Here is a 21,018-nt window from a genome sequence, read left to right as displayed (position 1 = left end):
TGCTTTTTGATTTACGGGTCCTCAACGGTGTATTGAGCGCCACAAAAAATTTTATATTTCTAAGCACAGTACAGGAGGAAATACATTTCTGTTTTCTATTTCTCTACTATTGCACTGCATTCAAAGTATGGCTTCTTGGGATATTCAGTTCTTTTTTTACCTGCATATCTCTAGTTATAATTCATGGCCTGTCTTCTGTATTCAAGAGGTTCATTCTCCTTCCCTGCATCTCTGCACTTGCATGTGTCTGTGTCTTATTCTTTTCCTCTTCATGTCTTGTTTGTGTGAGTGGGACAAAAGTGCCAGAGAACTTTTAAGGCTTTTATTTGTAATGTTTTCTCTTTCAGGAGCTGGGATTTGCACCCTCTGGTTGTTGTGTTATGCCATAGGAGCCAGGAATGATCAAACATTTTCAGAACAGCACTTCTCTTAGCACAGCTGCAGTTACTTTTTAAGCAGTAAACTGTAGTACTGGGGGAAGCCCTGTTTTCTGTGCTTTGCAGATCATTCCTGACTCCAATGGGAGAACGCATAGCAAATACCAGAGGGTGCAAATCCCGGCTCCTGGAAGAGAAACGGGAGGTGGAAAGAGCACATCAAGCAGATGTGCGGGGAAGGAGAAAGGGGTTGTATACCGCTTTTCATCCAAACAGAATTCCAGCATGGCGCACAATTTCAGCCCCTTAAAAATAGGTAGGCAACCACATCCTGGTGGCTACCTGTGCACACCAACTTAAACACAACAAGCCAACTTTCAGAGGGGAGAAGGAATAACATAAAAATCCTTAGTGACTGGTGTGGCAAAGTGAAACAGACTGATAAATTACCTGCTCAAAGTCACAGACGGAATCCGTGGCAGAGCGGAGATTGGAAAAATGGAACAACTCAGATTTAAAAACCTATAAAGTTTTCCTGCACTCTTGACCCATTCACATAGAGCTGCAGAATGCAGGACACACATGAACATGATCATCCTTTGACCTCTTTGCTGCAGAAAAATATACTTAAAAGACAAGTTATTTTTGTGTTAACACTTTTCTAAGAGCAGCAAAAAAGTTATATCCAAATTAAATAAATGTAAAAATATGCTGATTAAAATGGTTGAACTTACGAAAATGTGAATTGACTCCATAATTTTGTATATGATGATCATTTAAAATACATGTAGACGTATATGATACAAAGGCTTGAATGTGAATTGAAACTGGATTAAGGTCTTTTCATTTAGTGATGTCCAATTATGACTTTGTTGGCAGTCTGAGTAACAAGGTCAGCGTCTACACAGACCTGGTCACTGCGTTGCCCTCTCCACAGCAGAGCTGGGCACTGATGGCACTTGTGCCAACCCTAATATCCCTATTCTGTGGACAAATGGGAGCCTTTAGTTTCTATCATGTCACTCGAATACCCAAAAATACATTAGATGCTAACTTTGCTTTTCTTTTTTCTTGCTGTTTTTCCATAGAGGGGAGAGCTACAACCTATTTGATCACAACTGTAACACTTTTAGCAATGAAGTAGCCCAGTTCCTGACGGGGAAGAAGATCCCTTCCTACATCACTGACCTGCTCTCTGAGATCCTATCCACGTGAGTCCTAGACCTGCAGGTGGAGGGACAGGAGGGGAACAGAAAGGCCGGGACACATTGTGCTATGGTCCAATTTTTGGTCCGATATTTTTGAGACACCCTTTCCCTCAAATGACATTTACAATTCTGGGCCTGTTAACTGTGCAAAACTTCCAACAGATGTAGCACACAGCAGCACAAGGGGTTAATGAACAGCAGAGAAAAGGGGTATAATGCAGCCACATCACAGGGGTGCTTAGAGCCCAGGAAAAAAAACACATCATTTATTAAAAGCATCATCACTTGTATTTCCAGAAAAGTAAATTCTTGAGTCTAGTTTCTTTTTTAGTTGAATTAAATGGAGTAAAAGTTTACATATCACTTTTTACCTTTTTTTTTTTAATCAAAGAATTTTGTTGATTTGTTTAGTATAGAATACTGTAAGTCCCACCATCTCTACACTTTACCATCTCAAAAAGCTGCACTGACCAGCTCCATTCTGCTGTTAACTTTCCACCTGGGCTGAATTATTTAAATCGTACAATATGCATGGCCTGGAAAAGCTTTGTATGACTGCTTTTACCGTAGTTTGCCTGTCAGTCCTCAAGAGTGTCCTGATTTCTCTACACTCTTTGCTACGGAGATGGCCAAGCTTTGGTCTCATTGCCCCAAGTTCTGCAGATTAACAGTATTTCAAAGTTCATATCTTCTGAAGGCTGTGTGAAAAGTGATTTCATGAAAGCCTATGGCATTCTGCACAAGAACAGGGGCTACTTGTTTCCAGAAAAAATTTTTTTTCTTTAAATTTTATTGACATGCCAGAATAACTCAAACGTAACATCAAGTATCTGTGTCATTACTGAACATTAGAAGGTCAATATTCAGCTAGCAGTGGTCAATGGCTCTTTAAATGCTGTCCTCTGCTGACTAAATTGGATCTGGATATTCAGTGCTGGGCCATGGCCTGGCATTGGCATTGAATATCTGTATTCAGTACCTGGTGCCAGCCGGTATTGTGTGTCAATACCCCACATACCTAACTGGGCAAAGATAGGCCTGCGTTTAAAAGTGGTCTGTCGGCCCAGTTAGGTATGAAGGCAGGGGCACTGGATATCACTGGTGCCCACCTAATCTTCTAGCTCTGCCCCAATTCTGCCCCCAGACTGTAGTGGCACTATCCGGATTCAGGCCAGAGCAGTCGGAACAGATATTCAGCAGCACAACCCTGTTAAGTACCACTGAATATTGATGAACAGCCTGCAATGTGTGGTTTAAGCTAGCAGGAGTCTCCTGTCCACCTAAACTATGTTGAATATGGCCTCTTAGTTTTGAAAGTTATATTTCTCCTTTCTGCAGTTAACAGCACGTAACTTTTTTTCTTCTTAAATCCCATCCCACCACCCTACTCTCCCTTTGTTTTTGGTTCCAGTAGTTTAAAAAGTATCTTCCTGGCTTGATTGTTAGCCATCCGCACAAACCAAACATTCATTTAACAATCTCCTAATACCCTTCTCCCTCCCCTCCCAGCATCCCATAAACAATGCACCAAAAACACATTTATTCACCTCCTCTCCCTCCCATTCTGCAGCCTTACCCTCCACTGTCTATCATCTGAAACCACCTTTCAGAGGATCCCCACACTTGGGTGCATTGTTTGGTGTCTATAAGTAGTGATTTTACTTATTATGTAGCTCTCGAATCTTCTCCACTAATGCACTCCTCTGTGTCAGGTTCCGTTGCTTCCAAATCACAGCTGCCAGTCTGCATTCTGGTATCGTACAGTGCGTCCACCCACCTTCCCAAGATTCATCATCAAGAGACATAGTGTAGGGCTCTTCTCCAGTAACAGCCCTGTGACCTTTTGGACCAAGCCTATGACTCGCTTCCAACATTTCTGAAAATCTGGGCAACATTTCTCACCACAACCCTTCCAGCAAGTCCTGTTCTCCATTATCCTGCCTTTTGAGTCAGAGGAGTGAGAAGTCCTATATAGTATCATATAACAATTTTCTTGGATACTCACTTAAGTAGAGAGGTGTGGTAGCCGTGTTAGTCCACTCTTAAAGGTTATCAATAGAAATCAAACAAAATAAAACATGGAAAAGAAAATAAGATGATACCTTTTTTATTGGACATAACTTAATACATTTCTTGATTAGCTTTCGAAGGTTGCCCTTCTTCGTCAGATCGGAAATAAGCAAATGTGGTAGCAGATAGTATATATAAGAGAAACATTTGCTTATTTCCGATCTGACGAAGAAGGGCAACCTTCGAAAGCTAATCAAGAAATGTATTAAGTTATGTCCAATAAAAAAGGTATCTTCTTATTTTCTTTTCCATGTTTTATTTTGTTTGATTTCTATTGATAACCTTGGATACTCACAAAACGCATTCATACATGCTGCCATCAGAAATATCTGGGTACGCTTTTTCATCTAGAACCTGTCACCCAAATCTTTCTCCCAAACCTTTCTCCTAAACCTTAACAAACACTGCCTTCCTTTCTTCAGTGAGCAGTAATTCCCCATAAAGCTTGGCCAATAGGCTCTTCCCCACCTTCAGTTAACCTCACCAGTGCTTGCTTTCCTTCTAGTTCATCTTTGATATATCGCCCATCAACAGTATATCTAAGTGGTTTACAGTCGGAGGAAAAGACAGTGAGGAAATAAGGAGCGATACCATAGGTGGCTTAGGTTGCAATGTAAACTCATAACTCCAGATTAGGATAAGGGAGAGTTGGCAGTTCCTTTATTTGATATGAGATCTCCCTTGACAATCTAGGTGGCCACCTCCTCCAAATACATCCAAAAAATCCTCCACTGGAGGACTTTAGGACCTTCCTGGGTACAGCTGCTGATAAGGAAAGGAACAAAATCAGTCATATCAGTCATGGCAGTATGTTCATTTTTATATTTGTCATTCTGCCTGTCCAGGAGAAGCAAACAAGCTCTTTCCCAAATTTCCAAATCTTATCAATACTACATATGTTATAAGTACATAAGTAATGCCATACTGGGAAAAGACCAAGGGTCCATCGAGCCCAGCATCCTGTCCACGACACCGGCCAATCCAGGCCAAGGGCACCTGGCAAGCTTCCCAAACGTACAAACATTCTATACATGTTATTCCTGGAATTGTGGATTTTTCCCAAGTCCATTTAGTAGTGGTTTATGGACTTGTTAAAAACTTATATACCACTTAATTGACTAAGTGTTTAAAAAAAAACTTATATATTACTTGGTGGTTTACAAAAGAACATACATAATCATTTTATAGAACCTAATATACAAACAGATACATCTTTTATACAAAATTAGTTAATGTTGTATCAAAGAGCATAACATTCCAATAACTCAATAAAATGCAGCCACAAACAATTGTGTTTTGAGAAGTTTCTTAAATTTAATCACATTACTACAAAGCCACAGTTGTCCTGTAAGAGTGTTCCATGGTTACTGTGATACAATGCTTCCAGATTTGCAGTTCTCTGAACCCTCGAGTTATTTCATGCTACCATGTCATTGTCTCCTCTGCCAACCTAAATTGATAGACATCTCTAAGTGATATTTCCTCATCCTGTACCCAAGCTTCTCAGTTCCTAGATAAATATTAAAGCCCAACACCCTGCCGTAGGTCTGAATTTCCTCAGCTAAGACTGGAAGAGTCAGGCCCGGATGCCTGTTCACTGTTGCCCACCTACACCTAGTCTTAGTCCAGGAAATTCAGAGCTACAGCAAGGTGTTGGGCTTTTAATATTTAATCTAGGGACATCAGTCCACATATAATACACCTCTGTCCATTTCAAAAAACTTCTACAAAAAATATATATATATATTTTCTCCGAGGACAAGCAGGCTGCTTGTTCTCACTGATGGGTTGACGTCCTCGGCAGCCCCCTCCATCGGAAACTTTACTAGCAAAGGCCTTTGCTAGTCCTCGCGCGCCCCTGCGCACCGCGCATGCGCGGCCGTCTTCCCGCCCGAAACCGGCTCGAGCCGGCCAGTCTTCTTTCGTTCGCGCTCGGTACGGTCATGTTACGCCGTTCGTGCCCCGGAGAGTCGACCTCGCGCGTCCGTTTCGACGTGTTTTTTCTGTGATTCTTTTCAAAAAAGTTCGGGAAGCGCTCCGGAAGTGTTCCGGAAGACCCTTTCGGGTTTTCTGCCCTTCCCGTATTTCTTAGTTTTCACCCCGTAAGTTTTCTTTCGTTGTCGGGGTAGGCCTCTTTTTGGCCTCGGTCGAGATTTTTCTCCCTCTAAATTTTGGTGCTACATTTTCGCCATTTCGGCTTTTGATTTCGCCGGCGTGATTTTTCCGCCCATGACATCGAAGCCTTCCAGCGGCTTCAAGAAGTGCACCCAGTGCGCCCGGGTAATCTCGCTCACTGATAGGCACTCTGCGTGCCTTCAGTGTCTAGGGGCCCAGCACCGCCCTCAGAACTGCAGTCTGTGTTCACTTTTACAAAGGCGGACTCAGGTAGCGAGATTAGCCCAGTGGAATGTTTTGTTCTCGGGCTCTTCGTCGACATCGGCACCGGAGGCATCGAGTGCATCGACGTCGTCAGCGTCCGGACCATCTTCCTTGGCTGCCACTTCATCGACTGCATCGAGGCATCGGACCTCTGCATCGGCGCCGAGGCATCGGGCGACTGTATCGACGTCGGTGGTACCGAGACTTCGTCTGCTGATGTCGTCGGACGGAGGTGCATCGTCAGGAGTGCAGGTGAGGGCTGTCCATTCCCCTGCTGGTGGCGGTGAGCCTTCGGGTGGGTCTCCTACCCTGAGGGCTCCTGCGGTACAGCCCCCCCGAGATCGACCCTCTTCGGTCTCGGCCCCGAGGAAGCGACGGATGGATTCTACGTCCTCCTCGTCGGTGCCGGGGAGCTCCGGTGACATGCTTCGGAAGAAGTCGAAGAAGCATCGACACCGGTCTCCTCCCCGCGTCGGCACCGAGAGCTCTGGGTCGCCGAGGGATTCGGCACCCAGCAGGCATCGGCACCGAGAGGACCGCTCACCCTCTGTTCAGGAGGTGTCGATGCGCTCCACTCTGGACAGCCCGGAACAGCCTCCTTGCCCGGAACAGGTTCTGACGTCGACGCCTGCATCGACCTCTCAGCCTTTCTCTGCAGCCGCTCTAAACGAGAGCCTCCGGGCCGTTCTCCCAGAGATTCTGGGGGAGCTGTTGCGCCCTACCCCTCCGGTACCGGAGGTGCTTGCGCCTCCGGTGCCGTCGAGCGTGGCACCGGCTGGCCCATCACCCAGGTTAAGGTCCCCGACGTCGGTACCGCGTGCGGTGCCGACTGCGGCCACCTCCCAGGAAGGCTCCCCAACTACGTCGGCGGAGGGAGCTTCGCCGATGCCGGCGAGGGAGTCTACCTCTCGACGCCCCCGTCGTGGACGTGGTTCCACTGAGTCGAGCAGGGCGAGGTTGCAGACACAGGTTCGCGAACTTGTGTCTGACACCGAGGGTGAGGCCTCGTGGGAGGAAGAGGAAGACCCCAGATATTTCTCTGACGAGGAGTCTGAGGGTCTTCCTTCTGATCCCACTCCCTCTCCTGAAAGGCAGCTTTCTCCTCCCGAGAGTCTGTCTTTCGCTTCCTTTGTCCGGGAGATGTCTACGGCCATCCCCTTCCCGGTGGTTGTGGAGGACGAGCCCAGGACTGAAATGTTTGAGCTCCTGGACTATCCTTCTCCACCTAAGGAAGCGTCCACAGTACCCATGCATCATGTCCTAAAAAAGACATTGCTGGCGACCTGGACAAAACCATTAAGTAATCCCCACATCCCCCCAAAAATTGAGTCCCAGTACCGGATCCATGGGGACCCAGAGCTGATGCGCACTCAGTTGCCTCACGACTCTGGAGTTGTGGATTTGGCCCTAAAGAAGGCTAAGAGTTCTAGGGAGCATGCTTCGGCGCCCCCGGGCAAAGACCCTAGAACCTTAGACTCCTTTGGGAGGAAGGCCTACCATTCTTCTATGCTCGTGACCAAGATCCAGTCTTACCAGCTCTACACGAGCATACACATGCGGAACAATGTACGGCAGTTGGCGGGCTTGGTTGATGCTCTTCCCCCTGAGCAAGCCAAGCCTTTTCAGGAGGTGGTCAGGCAGCTGAAGGCGTGCAGAAAATTCCTGGCCAGAGGAGTGTATGACACTTTTGATGTTGCATCCAGGGCCGCTGCTCAAGGTGTGGTGATGCGCAGGCTCTCATGGCTGCGTGCTGCCGACCTGGAGAATAGACTCCAGCAGCGGATTGCGGACTCGTCTTGCCGTGCGGACAACATTTTTGGAGAAAAAGTCGAACAGGTGGTAGAGCATCTCCACCAGCGGGACACCGCATTCGACAAGTGCTCCCGCCGGCAGCCTTCAGCATCTACCTCTACAGGTAGAAGATTTTTCGGGGGAAGGAAGACTGCTCCCTATGCTTCTGGTAAGCGTAGGTACAATCCTCCTTCCCGACAGCCTGCGGCCCAGGCTAAGCCCCAGCGCGCTCGCTCTCGTCAGCAGCGTGCGCCTCAGCAAGGCCCCGCGGCTCCCCAGCAAAAGCAAGGGGCGAGCTTTTGACTGGCTCCAGCAGAGCATAGCCGCAGTACAAGTATCAGTGCCGGGCGACCTACCAGTCGGGGGGAGGTTGAAAGCTTTTCACCAAAGGTGGCCTCTCATAACCTCCGACCAGTGGGTTCTTCAAATAGTCCGGCAAGGATACACCCTCAATTTGGTTTCGAAACCTCCAAATTGCCCACCGGGAGCTCAGTCTTACAGCTTCCAGCACAAGCAGGTACTTGCAGAGGAACTCTCCGCTCTTCTCAGCGCCAATGCGGTCGAGCCCGTGCCATCCGGGCAAGAAGGGCTGGGATTCTATTCCAGGTACTTCCTTGTGGAAAAGAAAACAGGGGGGATGCGTCCCATCCTAGACCTAAGGGCCCTGAACAAATATCTCGTAAAAGAAAAGTTCAGGATGCTTTCCCTGGGCACCCTTCTCCCCATGATTCAGCAAAACGATTGGCTATGCTCTCTGGACTTGAAGGATGCCTACACACACATCCCGATACTGCCAGCTCACAGACAGTATCTGCGATTCCAGTTGGGCACACGCCACTTCCAGTACTGTGTGCTACCCTTTGGGCTTGCCTCTGCGCCCAGGGTGTTCACAAAGTGCCTGGCTGTGGTAGCAGCGGCACTTCGCAGGCTGGGGGTGCACGTGTTCCCATATCTCGACGATTGGCTGGTGAAGAACACATCCGAGGCAGGAGCCCTGCAGTCCATGCAGATGACTATTCGCCTCCTGGAGCTACTGGGGTTTGTGATAAATTACCCAAAGTCCCATCTTCTCCCAGTGCAGAAACTCGAATTCATAGGAGCTCTGCTGGATTCTCGGACGGCTCGTGCCTATCTTCCAGAGGCCAGGGCCAGCAACTTGTTGTCCCTCGTCTCGCGGGTGCGAGCGTCCCAGCAGATCACAGCTCGGCAGATGTTGAGATTGCTGGGCCACATGGCTTCCACAGTTCATGTGACTCCCATGGCCCGCCTTCACATGAGATCTGCTCAATGGACCCTAGCCTCCCAGTGGTATCAGGCTGCTGGGGGTCTAGAAGACGTGATCCACCTGTCCACGAGTTTTCTCAAATCCCTGTATTGGTGGACGATTTGGTCCAATTTGACTCTGGGACGTCCTTTCCAAATTCCTCAGCCACAAAAAGTGCTGACCACGGATGCGTCTCTCCTGGGATGGGGAGCTCATGTCGATGGGCTTCACACCCAAGGACTGTGGTCCCTCCAGGAACGCGATCTACAGATCAATCTTCTGGAGTTGCGAGCGATCTGGAACGCTCTGAAGGCTTTCAGAGATCGGCTGTCCCAACAAATTATCCAAATTCAGACAGACAACCAGGTTGCCATGTACTACGTCAACAAGCAGGGGGGCACCGGTTCTCGCCCCCTGTGTCAGGAAGCCGTCAGCATGTGGCTCTGGGCTCGCCATCACGGCATGGTCCTCCAAGCCACATATCTGGCAGGCGTAAACAACAGTCTGGCCGACAGATTGAGCAGGATCATGCAACCTCACGAGTGGTCGCTCAGTTCCAAAGTAGTGCGACAGATCTTCCAGGTGTGGGGCACCCCCTTGGTGGATCTCTTCGCATCTCGAGTGAACCACAAAGTCCCTCAGTTCTGTTCCAGGCTTCAGGCCCACGGCAGACTGGCATCGGATGCCTTCCTCCTGGACTGGGGGGAGGGTCTGCTGTATGCTTATCCTCCCATACCTCTGGTGGGGAAGACTTTGTTGAAACTCAAGCAAGACCGAGGCACCATGATTCTGATTGCTCCCTTTTGGCTGCGTCAGATCTGGTTCCCTCTTCTTCTGGAGTTGTCCTCCGAAGAACCGTGGAGATTGGAGTGTTTTCCGACCCTCATCACACAGGACGAAGGGGCGCTTCTGCATCCCAACCTCCAGTCCCTGGCTCTCACGGCCTGGATGTTGAGGGCGTAGACTTTGCCTCCTTGGGTCTGTCAGAGGGTGTCTCCCGCATCTTGCTTGCTTCCAGGAAAGATTCCACTAAGAGGAGTTACTTCTTTCAATGGAGGAGGTTTGCCGTCTGGTGTGACAGCAAGGCCCTAGATCCTCGTTCTTGTCCTACACAGACCCTGCTTGAATACCTTCTGCACTTGTCTGAGTCTGGTCTCAAGACCAACTCTGTAAGGGTTCACCTTAGTGCGATCAGTGCATACCATTACCGTGTAGAAGGTAAGCCGATCTCAGGACAGCCTTTAGTTGTTCGCTTCATGAGAGGTTTGCTTTTGTCAAAGCCCCCTGTCAAGCCTCCTACAGTGTCATGGGATCTCAATGTCGTTCTCACCCAGCTGATGAAACCTCCCTTTGAGCCACTGAATTCCTGCCATCTGAAGTACTTGACCTGGAAGGTCATTTTCTTGGTGGCAGTTACTTCAGCTCGTAGAGTCAGTGAGCTTCAGGCCCTGGTAGCCCAGGCCCCTTACACCAAATTTCATCATAACAGAGTAGTCCTCCGCACTCACCCTAAGTTTCTGCCAAAAGTCGTGTCGGAGTTCCATCTGAACCAGTCAATTGTCTTGCCAACTTTCTTTCCCCGTCCTCATTCCTGCCCTGCTGAACGTCAGCTGCACACATTGGACTGCAAAAGAGCATTGGCCTTCTATCTGGAGCGGACACAGCCCCACAGACAGTCCGCCCAATTGTTTGTTTCTTTTGATCCCAATAGGAGGGGAGTGGCTGTAGGGAAACGCACCATATCCAATTGGCTAGCAGATTGCATTTCCTTCACTTATGACCAGGCTGGGCTGGCTCTTGAGGGTCACGTCACGGCTCATAATGTTAGAGCCATGGCTGCGTCGGTAGCCCACTTGAAGTCAGCCACCATGGAGGAAATTTGCAAAGCTGCGACGTGGTCATCTGTCCACACATTCACATCTCATTACTGCCTGCAGCAGGATACCCGACGCGACAGTCGGTTCGGGCAGTCAGTTCTTCAGAACCTGTTTGGGCTTTAGGATCCAACTCCACCCCCCGAGGGCCCTGTTTGTTCTGTTCCAGGCTGCACTCTCAGTTAGTTGGTAAATTTTTTAGGTCAATCTCAGTTATGTCCTCGCCGTTGCGAGGCCCAATTGACCATGGTTGTTGTTTTGAGTGAGCCTGGGGGCTAGGGATACCCCATCAGTGAGAACAAGCAGCCTGCTTGTCCTCGGAGAAAGCGAATGCTACATACCTGTAGAAGGTATTCTCCGAGGACAGCAGGCTGATTGTTCTCACAAACCCGCCCGCCTCCCCTTTGGAGTTGTGTCTTCTCTGGTATTGTCTTGCTACATACTGGACTGGCCGGCTCGAGCCGGTTTCGGGCGGGAAGACGGCCGCGCATGCGCGGTGCGCAGGGGCGCGCGAGGACTAGCAAAGGCCTTTGCTAGTAAAGTTTCCGATGGAGGGGGCTGCCGAGGACGTCAACCCATCAGTGAGAACAATCAGCCTGCTGTCCTCGGAGAATACCTTCTACAGGTATGTAGCATTCGCTTTCTAGTCCCCTACTGGTCTTGTCAAAGCTCCTCAGGTTCCTTCTTGATCCTCAATACCAATGAATTTAGCTTTTTGCCATGCAGCTTAGTAGCCAATATCATACTAGCTTTGTTCTCTTCGAAATAAAACGCTTTTTAGGTAGGTCCAGGCAACATATGACCTGGACTACTTTAACTTCATGTAATTCTGCTCTCATTCTATCTAGTTCCTTCCTAGAAATTTCTTTTGTAAATCGTCCATCCTTTTCATCCATACCAAACCAGTCCACACTGATGTGTTATGTCCATCCACCAGCGGAAGAGAAAATAGGTCAAAGTGTAATAACACACTCGCCTGCTCTGATCCTGGGACGAAAGCAAGCGCAGGTGCTAGTCCAGCACTAATGGCCTCTAGCACCTGCATTTGCCTTTGATCATCTGCTCATCAGGTAAGCTGACTTTATTTTGCAGTATATGAGTCTCTTCGTTGAAAATGAGTCTCCTTTTTTTTTTTCTTCTTTTTCATGTGAAAATTAGATTTCTGTGGTTTGAGTTCTGTCAGGTGTATGGTACTTTCTGTTGGTGAACAACAAGAAAATTTCATGCTGAACCCTTTACCAATATAGGGGAATACTGTTCTTGATAGTTTAAGTGGAATGGTAGTTTGGGAGCAGCAAATTTGTTCAGCAGAGCTGTTTCTCCTTTTCCTGCCAGCGGCTCCTTTTCAGGTTTTTTGGCTTTCACTCTTACAGTGTGGGGGGGTTTTCCCCCCTTTCTTTCAGGAGTTGGATTCTTTTCTGACAAATGGATTAATTTGAGCCTAGCTGTTTGTTTAAAAAAAGAAAAAAATCAAATGAGTCTTTTGGAGCAGAGTATTGTTGTTATGGCAGTTAAAGAGGTGTCTCAGCTGTGCTTCCAGCTTCTCCCCAGTGAATTTAGTTTCCGGTTTCAAATCTCTTCGGTTCTGCAGTTTCGCTGCCTTCAGTTGGGATTTATTTATTCACTTATTTCCCAGCTCAGCGTTTTCAATTCTCTTTCTCTTTGCTATGGCAACACCAGTTCCCTGGTCTCATAGCCTTTGGTGTTGGGCATGGGCATGAAAAATGTATTTTTCCACTGGCTCTGATATGTGTTTTGGTACTACCTTATTCTTAAAGACTCAGTGCAGGAATACTTCATATTAGACTATGTTAGAATGTATGATTCTGGCTACATAGTCTCAGCTCCCTCATTTACTCAGATGCAGCACTCTAGCTGCTGTACAGCGCAGCAGTTTTATCTTCTGTTCAGTTCCAGCTTCAGTATTTTCTGTGGGGTAGCTGTTATCTCTTTTCTGCTGAATAGGGGCAGAAAGATTTTTCTGTTCTGGGCAGAGAGACAGTTCCCTTTTTATGTGCTCTGTTGACATGGTGTCCTTCTTTGCTGCATGCAGCCAGGTACCCTGTCTGCTGAGGAGTGGCAATTTCCATATCCACAGTGGTAGACTGCGAGGTTGCAGCTTCCTTTTAGGCTACTAGTGGTTACTTTCTGGTGTCAGACATTCCGGTGGCCCCCTTGTGTACTCCTACCATCACTATCAAGTGTCAGCCTCCTTGTATGTCTTGCGCCTCTCTGCTTCCTCTTTGGGGAGAGCGACTCCATTCCTAGCGGATGTCAGCAGTCACTTGGCCTGTTTCAGACCGCAGATGTATGGCTTATATGTGGCACTGGCCTTTGTGCTATGTTGGTCAGCAGTCTGTAGGGTTGCACTGGGATGCCTTTCTTGGTTGTATTAGGGCAACAGCCTTTGGGATTTTTTGATACCACATCCATATTACTGTAGAATATCTCCCTATTGGAAGCCTCAAGGCAAATTCTTGGTGCCTCCTTCCGGTGTCCATGGCCCTTTGTGCTACGAGGGAATACTAGCTGCTTGGACTCTGTATTCCCATCTCCCTCGTTGACTGAGTGGTACTGGCAGCCTCTTTACCTTCTCTGGATAATGTGGCCCTGTCTCTGCATGCGACCCTGTCGCAGGATATCAAAAGTGACTTCTCTTCTGGAAGTAGGGGCAATCCATCTCTAGGTGTATAACACACTTCCCCCCTTTTTTTTTTTTTTGTTAGGGAGCACAGTTCCTCTCTCAGTATTTTACCTGTGTTTGCCCAGCTGGTAGTCCATGGTTCCTTCTCTGGGTACAGCAGAGCTGCATCTTGGCATGTGCAGCACATTCTTTTTTTTTTTCTCTGAATGTAGCTCGTACATCTTTCCTTAGGTGTGGGGATCTGACCCATCTCTGGATGTTTAGGTTTTATTAATTTATTAATTATTAATAATTTATTGACTCGTAACCACTCGCCTCCACCTACCCTCCTCTCCTCCTTCCTGTACACATTAATTGATTTGATTTGCTTAGTTTATTTTTTGTCTATTAGATTGTAAGCTCTTTGAGCAGGGACTGTCTTTCTTCTATGTTTGTGCAGCGCTGCGTACGCCTTGTAGTGCTATAGAAATGCTAAATAGTAGTAGTAGTATGACTGGGATCTGGATCTCTGGCATGCAATCATCTGATGTGTGTACATTTTACCTGCTCTGGGTTTGGCGCACAGCCCATCTCTACCTATAGAGCTCAGTCTCTGGTCTGGTCTTGTTCTAAGCATAGCTCTTTCCAGTGATTATTCTCTCTGTACACAGAATTCAGCTCTGGAGGTTGGGCATGGCTCCATCTCTGAGACTGGAACTCTGCGCCATCTCGGCAGGTACCACGCAATACCGTCTTTGAGTGAGACTTCCTAGTGCGTCTCTGAACTTGGTGTATGGCTCCTTGTACTCTGCAGAGCCAGTCCCATCTCAACATGGGGCTTTACAGCTATATCTCCTTAGGTAGACCAAGCCTCTGTCTTGGTGTGTGGTCCCATTTGTTTATCTCTGAATATGTGGCATTGCTTCATCTCTGCTTGTGGGTTTCAGCTTTAGCAGTACACCTCAGCTGCATATCTTACAGTAGGCGCATCTCTGTCACTGTTGTTGTGACTCAAGCCTTTGGCTGTCTAAGCAGTATGGCTCTTTCTGAGGCACACCTTTGTTCCTTCTCAGAGTGTGTGACATAGCCTAGCCATAGTTAATTGTTTGGTTCCCTCATTTGATATTTGATAGCCCTAGGTTGGCCACGATTCTATCTGCTTTCTATGTTACGGAAGTCTGTTTCCTGGTGTTGAACCCAACAGACTCTTCTGCCCTGTGGCCTTGTGTGCGAGGGCATTGCTGTTTTGAGAATTTGACTTTGGATTTCTCTCCTGCTTAGTGCTGATAACTGGCATCCTCAAGGGATGTTAATTGGAGCTCATATACCCTTGGGTCTGTTGGGTAGAGATTCTTCCAACCCTTCCCCTTGTTCTTATTCTGGGGGCTCTGGGGTTTTAACATCCTACAGCTGGCTGTATTTGCAGTATGGGTAGGCTTGGCAATTGGCTGCAGCTGTGTTACTTCTGTGTTACTTTTTTTGACCTAGCCCAAGTGAGCCTTCCATATTTGTTCCCAGTCATCCTATTGACACACTGAGGGTCATAGTTCTCCAGTATTACTGGGCATCTTTAGTACTCTTCCAGAGCGTCTGGCTTGACATGTTTGCCGTCTGTGATCTTCTAGGGCCTCATTGGCTCCTTTTCATTTTCTTTTCTGGAGTACCCGCCTTGGGAGACTGTTTTGCTACATCCCATTAGTCTAGACTGGTCTGGTATGATGAAAATGAAGGAGAAATTCTTACCTGATAATTTTCTTTCCTTTAGCCCTTCCCTCTCTGTTTTGTTAGGTTTTCGGGTTGTCCATGAAGGGTATTCTTCCATTTTCCATGTCATTCCCTTTTAGATCACATCTCTGGATTCAGTGCGCTATCTGCATGTCAGTAGCGTGTACTTATTCTCTTGAGCTCAAGTTACATCTCCTAGCTGGTTTATATTTTCCTACATCAGTTATGGATGACTCACGCGCCAGGTTATAACTTGGACCATACCTCCTGACTCAGTGGAATATCTGGATGTCAGTCGAATATGAGTTGAGCCAGGCAGCATCTTCTCTCTCAGTGGTCTACCTGTAGCTCGGTTGAGTGGGAACCGCTCAGTATTTTACAGCTGTGAATGGGTCGCTTCCATGACTGACGATTTTCTGTGTTTTTCATTATAGATGTCTAGAGCACCATTGCTTAGCTATTCAAAATACTGAACATTCCAGGCTGTGTGATACCCTTAAGGGGCAAATTACTTGGAACTATTTTCTCTGTCTCCTGCTGGTGGATGGACATAACCATTAGTCTGGACTGGTCTGGAAGGACTAAAGGAAAGAAAATTATCAGGTAAGATGTAATTTCTCCATCTCCTTTATTTGCTGCCTAACTTGTTTTTCCCTACACATTTTCTCCTTGTCCTGATTTGCTGCACTTGAAACAAGGGTTCCCCAGGTATAAGCTTTCACAGTCTCTCCCAAAGGCCAGCTGGGCTTACCATCCCATTGTAATTAATTGGATAGTACTATATCATCCTCAGCCATCCTCTTACTGGCCCCACCCCAATTTTCCAGTAGGCTTTCATTCAATTTCCAAAAATATAACAGACTACATAATTACATATTACATAATTTCAACTTGTACCTTGACTGGGCTGTGATCTGACCAGGTGATGGGTCATTCCATTGGAGAGGATTCCAGAAGCACAGGGCCTCTCAACCCAGTCCTAGGGACATATCTAGACTGTTAGGTTTTCAGGATACCTACAATGAATATTGATGAGATGTAGTGCATGCAAATTTATCTGATGCATATTTGATGCATATTCATTTTGGATATCTTGAAAACCAGACTGGCTTAGCATATCCTGAGGACTGGGTTAAGAACTCTTGCACCAGGATAAGCTTATATCCTTGATTAAAAGTGTGCATGTGAAAGTCAGTCAGTCAGGGAGTGAGGCTGTGAGCCAACCAGTCAGTCAGACTGTTGACTGGCTGACACGGTGACTTGGTTGAGTCATGGCTCAATTTAATGGGTTGACTCAGTTGACTGACTGGGTAAACTTAATTGACTGCCTGACTGGGTTGACAGTGGTCTGTGATCTGCTCTGGTGGGGCCACAGACAAATAGAAAGTGCCACAGCTTACAGTTCTTTGCATTCCTCATGTCTAGTTAGCAATCGTTTCCACTCAGGCACCCTGAGAAGGTAGATTATACTTATCTTTTATCAGCAGCGGATGGGAATTCCAGAAAATAGATAGATACTCAAGTTCATAAATCAGGAGTCTCAGCATAAAGGTAGATAACAGAAGATAATTACAGGAGGTAGGTAACAATTAACAGTAGTTGTAGAAGACAGGCACGGGCCCTCCTAAGCGCTCTCTCCTGGGTAATTCTGGAGCAAGACAGGTCACAAACACCAGCTCTGCACTCCCGAGACTGTTCACTTCTTTTGGTGCTGGTGTCAGTCTTAAGAGTCCCTCCAGAGCTTGTTGCAGGCAACCTAAGATAGAGTTGTTACAGTGAACATCCTGATGAAAAGTTCCAATAAATAAACTCTTGCAATAGCAGTCATACTTGGCTTTCCAGGAGATGGATGGTTTCTCTAGCCAATCAGAAAAATGCAGAAATAGAGAAAGATAATTGTTTATAACAGATGAAAACATCTTTGGCTCTCAGCAAAGCCCAGCCATCTTGGCCATACCTTGCTATGTCTTTTAGTGTCAGGCCCAGCATGTATTCTACTATTTTGGAAACTAGGCAATGGGGGGGGGGGGGGGGGCGTCTCCCTGTAACAAAAATATGCAATAAATATTCTCTTTTAGCTAGAGCAGACAAATATGGAGTTTTATATGTGGCAGAGTGGTTCTGGCAAGTAGGTAGACCTCAGAAGCCTGATACTCAGTAGCATCAAAATAGGGCATGAGTTTGTCCCGTGTCAGTCCCCTGCACCTTCCCTGTTCCTCCTCCACATCCCTGTCTCCAGTGTACCTCTTTAACACATACTCTTTCTGCACCTATACCCACCTTCCTGCATTACAACCTTCCAGTCCCTCAAATACCCTATTTAATAGCTATCGCACCCCCTACACAGCATTCCTCCTACCATCCATCCCTACTTCACCCAGAGTTCTTTGCTCCTTCTTGATCACTCAAAATCTCTCCCCCAGTCTATTTTACTTGATTCAGTTATTTCTGCTCCCTCTCTTCACTTTCTGGTTTGTCTCCTTGTCCTCAATCTGCTCTTAAGTGCTTTTTGCGCCAACAGTATAGCCCAGTAGGCCCTCTCCAACTTAATCTCCACATCCATCACTGGATGCTCTGATGCCAGCAGCCTCACAGATCCTTATTGCCACATCTTTGCAGTTGAGTAGGTGTCCATCTCCAGGACTACTCTTATTTGTAGATTATTATGCATCGTTCTACTTTCTAACCCCTCCACCCTTTCAGATAGGTGACTCTGCCTTGTTGAAGTCCTTCAGCATGAAGTCTGTAGTGCTCAGTTCCTCTGTATGCTTGACCATTCATCCCTCCATGTCCTCAAAGCTGTCCCAGCTCTACCACATCCGTCCTTGGTTCTCCCATCAACTACATATAATTGCCTTTTACTGCTGTGATCACCCCCATTTTTGGAAACATTTCCTGAATCATTTTGTCAGGGGTAGTGTTGCACTGGTATCCAGGTGCAGCACTCTTTCCCACTGAGCTGTGTGCCACCTTGGCGCCTTCACACCCCTTACTCTTGAAATTCTCATAAGCAGTCAAGTCAACTGCTCTCTGTCTTATCACAAGCCACTTCTCTTCTCTCCATCCCTTCTCTCTTACAATTTGCCTTCCCCCCCAACTTCCTTCTTTCTGCCCCACCTCCTCTGTCCACAATACATATCCCTCAGAGGGAAATTTTTAAAAAGAACTTTATTCCCTCTTCTGTCTCCTTTTGGAGGAGATTGGGGGTGGGGGGGGGGGGGGGGAAGCTCAGTCAACCAGTGGAGCATGGGAAAGGAAGTGGGGAAGGCGTGAAATGGCTCCTCCTATATGCTGCACAAGCTGCCTCCCTCCCTCCTGCAGGTTAAGCAGGCAGTGGATTTCTGGGTTTCCACAGCAAGGAAAATGTCTAGGTCTGCAAGCATACCCCCAAGAGTTTATGCACATGGGTTTGAGAATCCCTGCCCAGAACCACAGGCAGGACGACTAGGCAATGGAAGAAATCATAGAAGAACCTTTTTTTCATATCTGCCTGGGGCTGAGTAATTCTAGTGAATCGGTCCCCACAATCAGATCCACATCCCCTCTATCCATACACTGGATGATAGGATTAGCCAGCCATCTGCACCTTCAACTATCAGTTAACTCTTCTCTTTCTCTCTTACAGGCCTTTTGGACAAGCATTGCGGCCCCTGCTGGACTCTGTACAGATCCAGCCCCCTGGGGGGAATACCTTCAACAGGCACAATGCCCAGAGTTAACAGCCGCAGGGATCGATCATCACCTCTTTATAACATGATGCACAGTTTCTGTTTTCTTCTCATGGGGCCTAACATTTTTAATTGAGGTGGAGGGGAAGTGGGATATTTGGCTGCATATAAAAATCAGCTTTAAAATTTAAGAGGGACCCTGCCCTGTGCCTGCCCAACCAAGGACTCTTCTGGGTGAAAGCTGGGCAGCAGACAGCCAGTGCATTGATTGCAATGTGTTTGGGAGAGGGAAATGGAAGTGCATTCTCCTCACTCTGATGGCTAGAGGAAATCTGTGAGCAAAAGTTCACTTTTTCTGAAGTCCCTGTTTCCCTGCACTTTTTCTGTCATTGCCCCTCTTGGCTTCTGTTCTTCTGCCTCCTTTAATTTCCAGCCCAGCCCCTTTTGTGGGTTCTGTTAGGTGAGGTGAGGTGGTACATCTGTGGAGATGTGTGTGTGGCATTGCTTTCTTGGCTTAGCAAGGGGTGGCCACTCCCTTCCTTTTCACCCACTTTTGCAGAAAGAGCTGTGGTACAGTGCACTTTTCAGGTAAATGGAATGTTGGAGGGGGGGGAGCAATAGGGCTGTGCTATTACTGTCTAAATCCACCAGCAGAGTGATCACCAGCAAAATCCTCCACCCCAACTTGCAGTATTTAGCATTTCTTTTAACCAGGATCTCTACTTGGACCCTCAAGTCACTAATATATTTAACAGTAAAGACCCTCCTCGCAGCAGTTTAAACTAAATTGTTAGAGTAAATGACTGAAAAACTTCAGACAGATTTGCAAGCCTGGCAGCCTTCACATCACTGTTAAATTGGGCTTTGGTTGGGGGAAGGGGGATTTGCAGTAATGGCACCTCCTCACAGCATTCCCTGCTTCTGAAGAACCTCATGCTGTAAGACCTAGTGAACTCCCTAATGGGACATCAAGTGGGATTACTGGGAGGAGAGGGTCTACATCTGATGTACTACAGTGGTTTGAGATTTACAGTAGTGTCTGTTCTTGTACCACTATGAAATGTGCAGCATTGTATTGTTAGGATGGGACAGTATGACATCAGATTTAACATGGCAGTATTTCTCTCTGTTTAGTACAGTGTATATTATTGCTGTATAACATAATTTATAACCTGTGTAGTATGTATCACATGGGCATCTTGGATGACCCCTGTGCTGCGTACAGGGCCGTGCCTAGGGTCTCTGGCGCCCCCCTGCAGACTATCAATTGGCGCCCCCCCCCCCCCCCCCCCCGTGAAAATGATCGCTCACCACTTGCCACACTGAAAGGAATTGTCAGCAATATTCTTAGAAACAAATTGGTATACATTGCAAAATAAGATAGCAGATGTAAATTCTCAAAGTGGACATATTCCAAATGCTAAAATGAAAATAAAATGATTTTTTTTCTACCTTTGTTGTCTGGTGACTTTCTTTTTTCAATCATGCTGGTCCAGTATCTGATTCTGCTGCTATCTGTCCTCTTAACTCCATTTCCAGGGCTTCCTTTCCATTTATTTCTTTACTTTTCTCCTTTCTTCTTCATTTCTTGCTCTATATCCATTTCCAGCAATTTCTCCTCTCTCCCTGGGTCCTGCCCTCCCATCCATGTCCATTCTTGTCCCTCTCTGCCCTTCCCTCCTCCATCCATAGGCAGCAATCCTCCTCTCTCCCCTCCCCTCCATTTCCAGCAATTTGTCCTCTCCCTGGGCCCCCATGTCCATCCTTGTCCCTCTCTGCCCTTCCCTCCTCCATCCATAGCCAGCAATCCTCTCTCCCCTCCCCTTCCAGCAATTTGTCCTCTCCCTGGGCCCTGCCCTCCCATCGATGCCTCTCTGCCCTCCCATCCATGCCTCTCTGCCCTTCCCTCCGCGCCCTGGGGCCTTTAAATCTTTTACTTCCGGTCGCAGCAGCGTCAGTGAAAGCGGAGCGCTGCCGACGTCTCCCTTCCCTTTGCGCTCTTGGTTCCCTCAGTGTCCGCCTTCTTCTGACGTCAGAAG

At 47.3% G+C, this 21,018-nt stretch overlaps 1 protein-coding gene across 1 annotated transcript in view; it reads left to right on the top strand.

The window, feature by feature from the left end:
• The window catches only part of LOC115458680 (desumoylating isopeptidase 1-like), a 43,336-nt gene extending 23,570 nt beyond the window's left edge, over positions 1 to 19,766 (top strand). Inside the window, exons 5-6 of the mRNA XM_030188508.1 lie at positions 1,466 to 1,588; positions 18,937 to 19,766. Coding sequence (XP_030044368.1) covers positions 1,466 to 1,588; positions 18,937 to 19,030 — 217 coding nt within the window. The 3' untranslated portion in view covers positions 19,031 to 19,766. The remainder of the gene's footprint in view (positions 1 to 1,465; positions 1,589 to 18,936) is intronic.
• Positions 19,767 to 21,018: the final 1,252 nt, after the last annotated feature.

This window comes from Microcaecilia unicolor, unplaced genomic scaffold (genome assembly GCF_901765095.1).
Source record: "Microcaecilia unicolor unplaced genomic scaffold, aMicUni1.1, whole genome shotgun sequence".
NCBI lineage: Eukaryota > Metazoa > Chordata > Amphibia > Gymnophiona > Siphonopidae > Microcaecilia > Microcaecilia unicolor.
The sequence above is the reverse complement of the archived record's forward strand: the minus strand, read 5'-3'. Positions and strand labels throughout refer to the sequence as shown.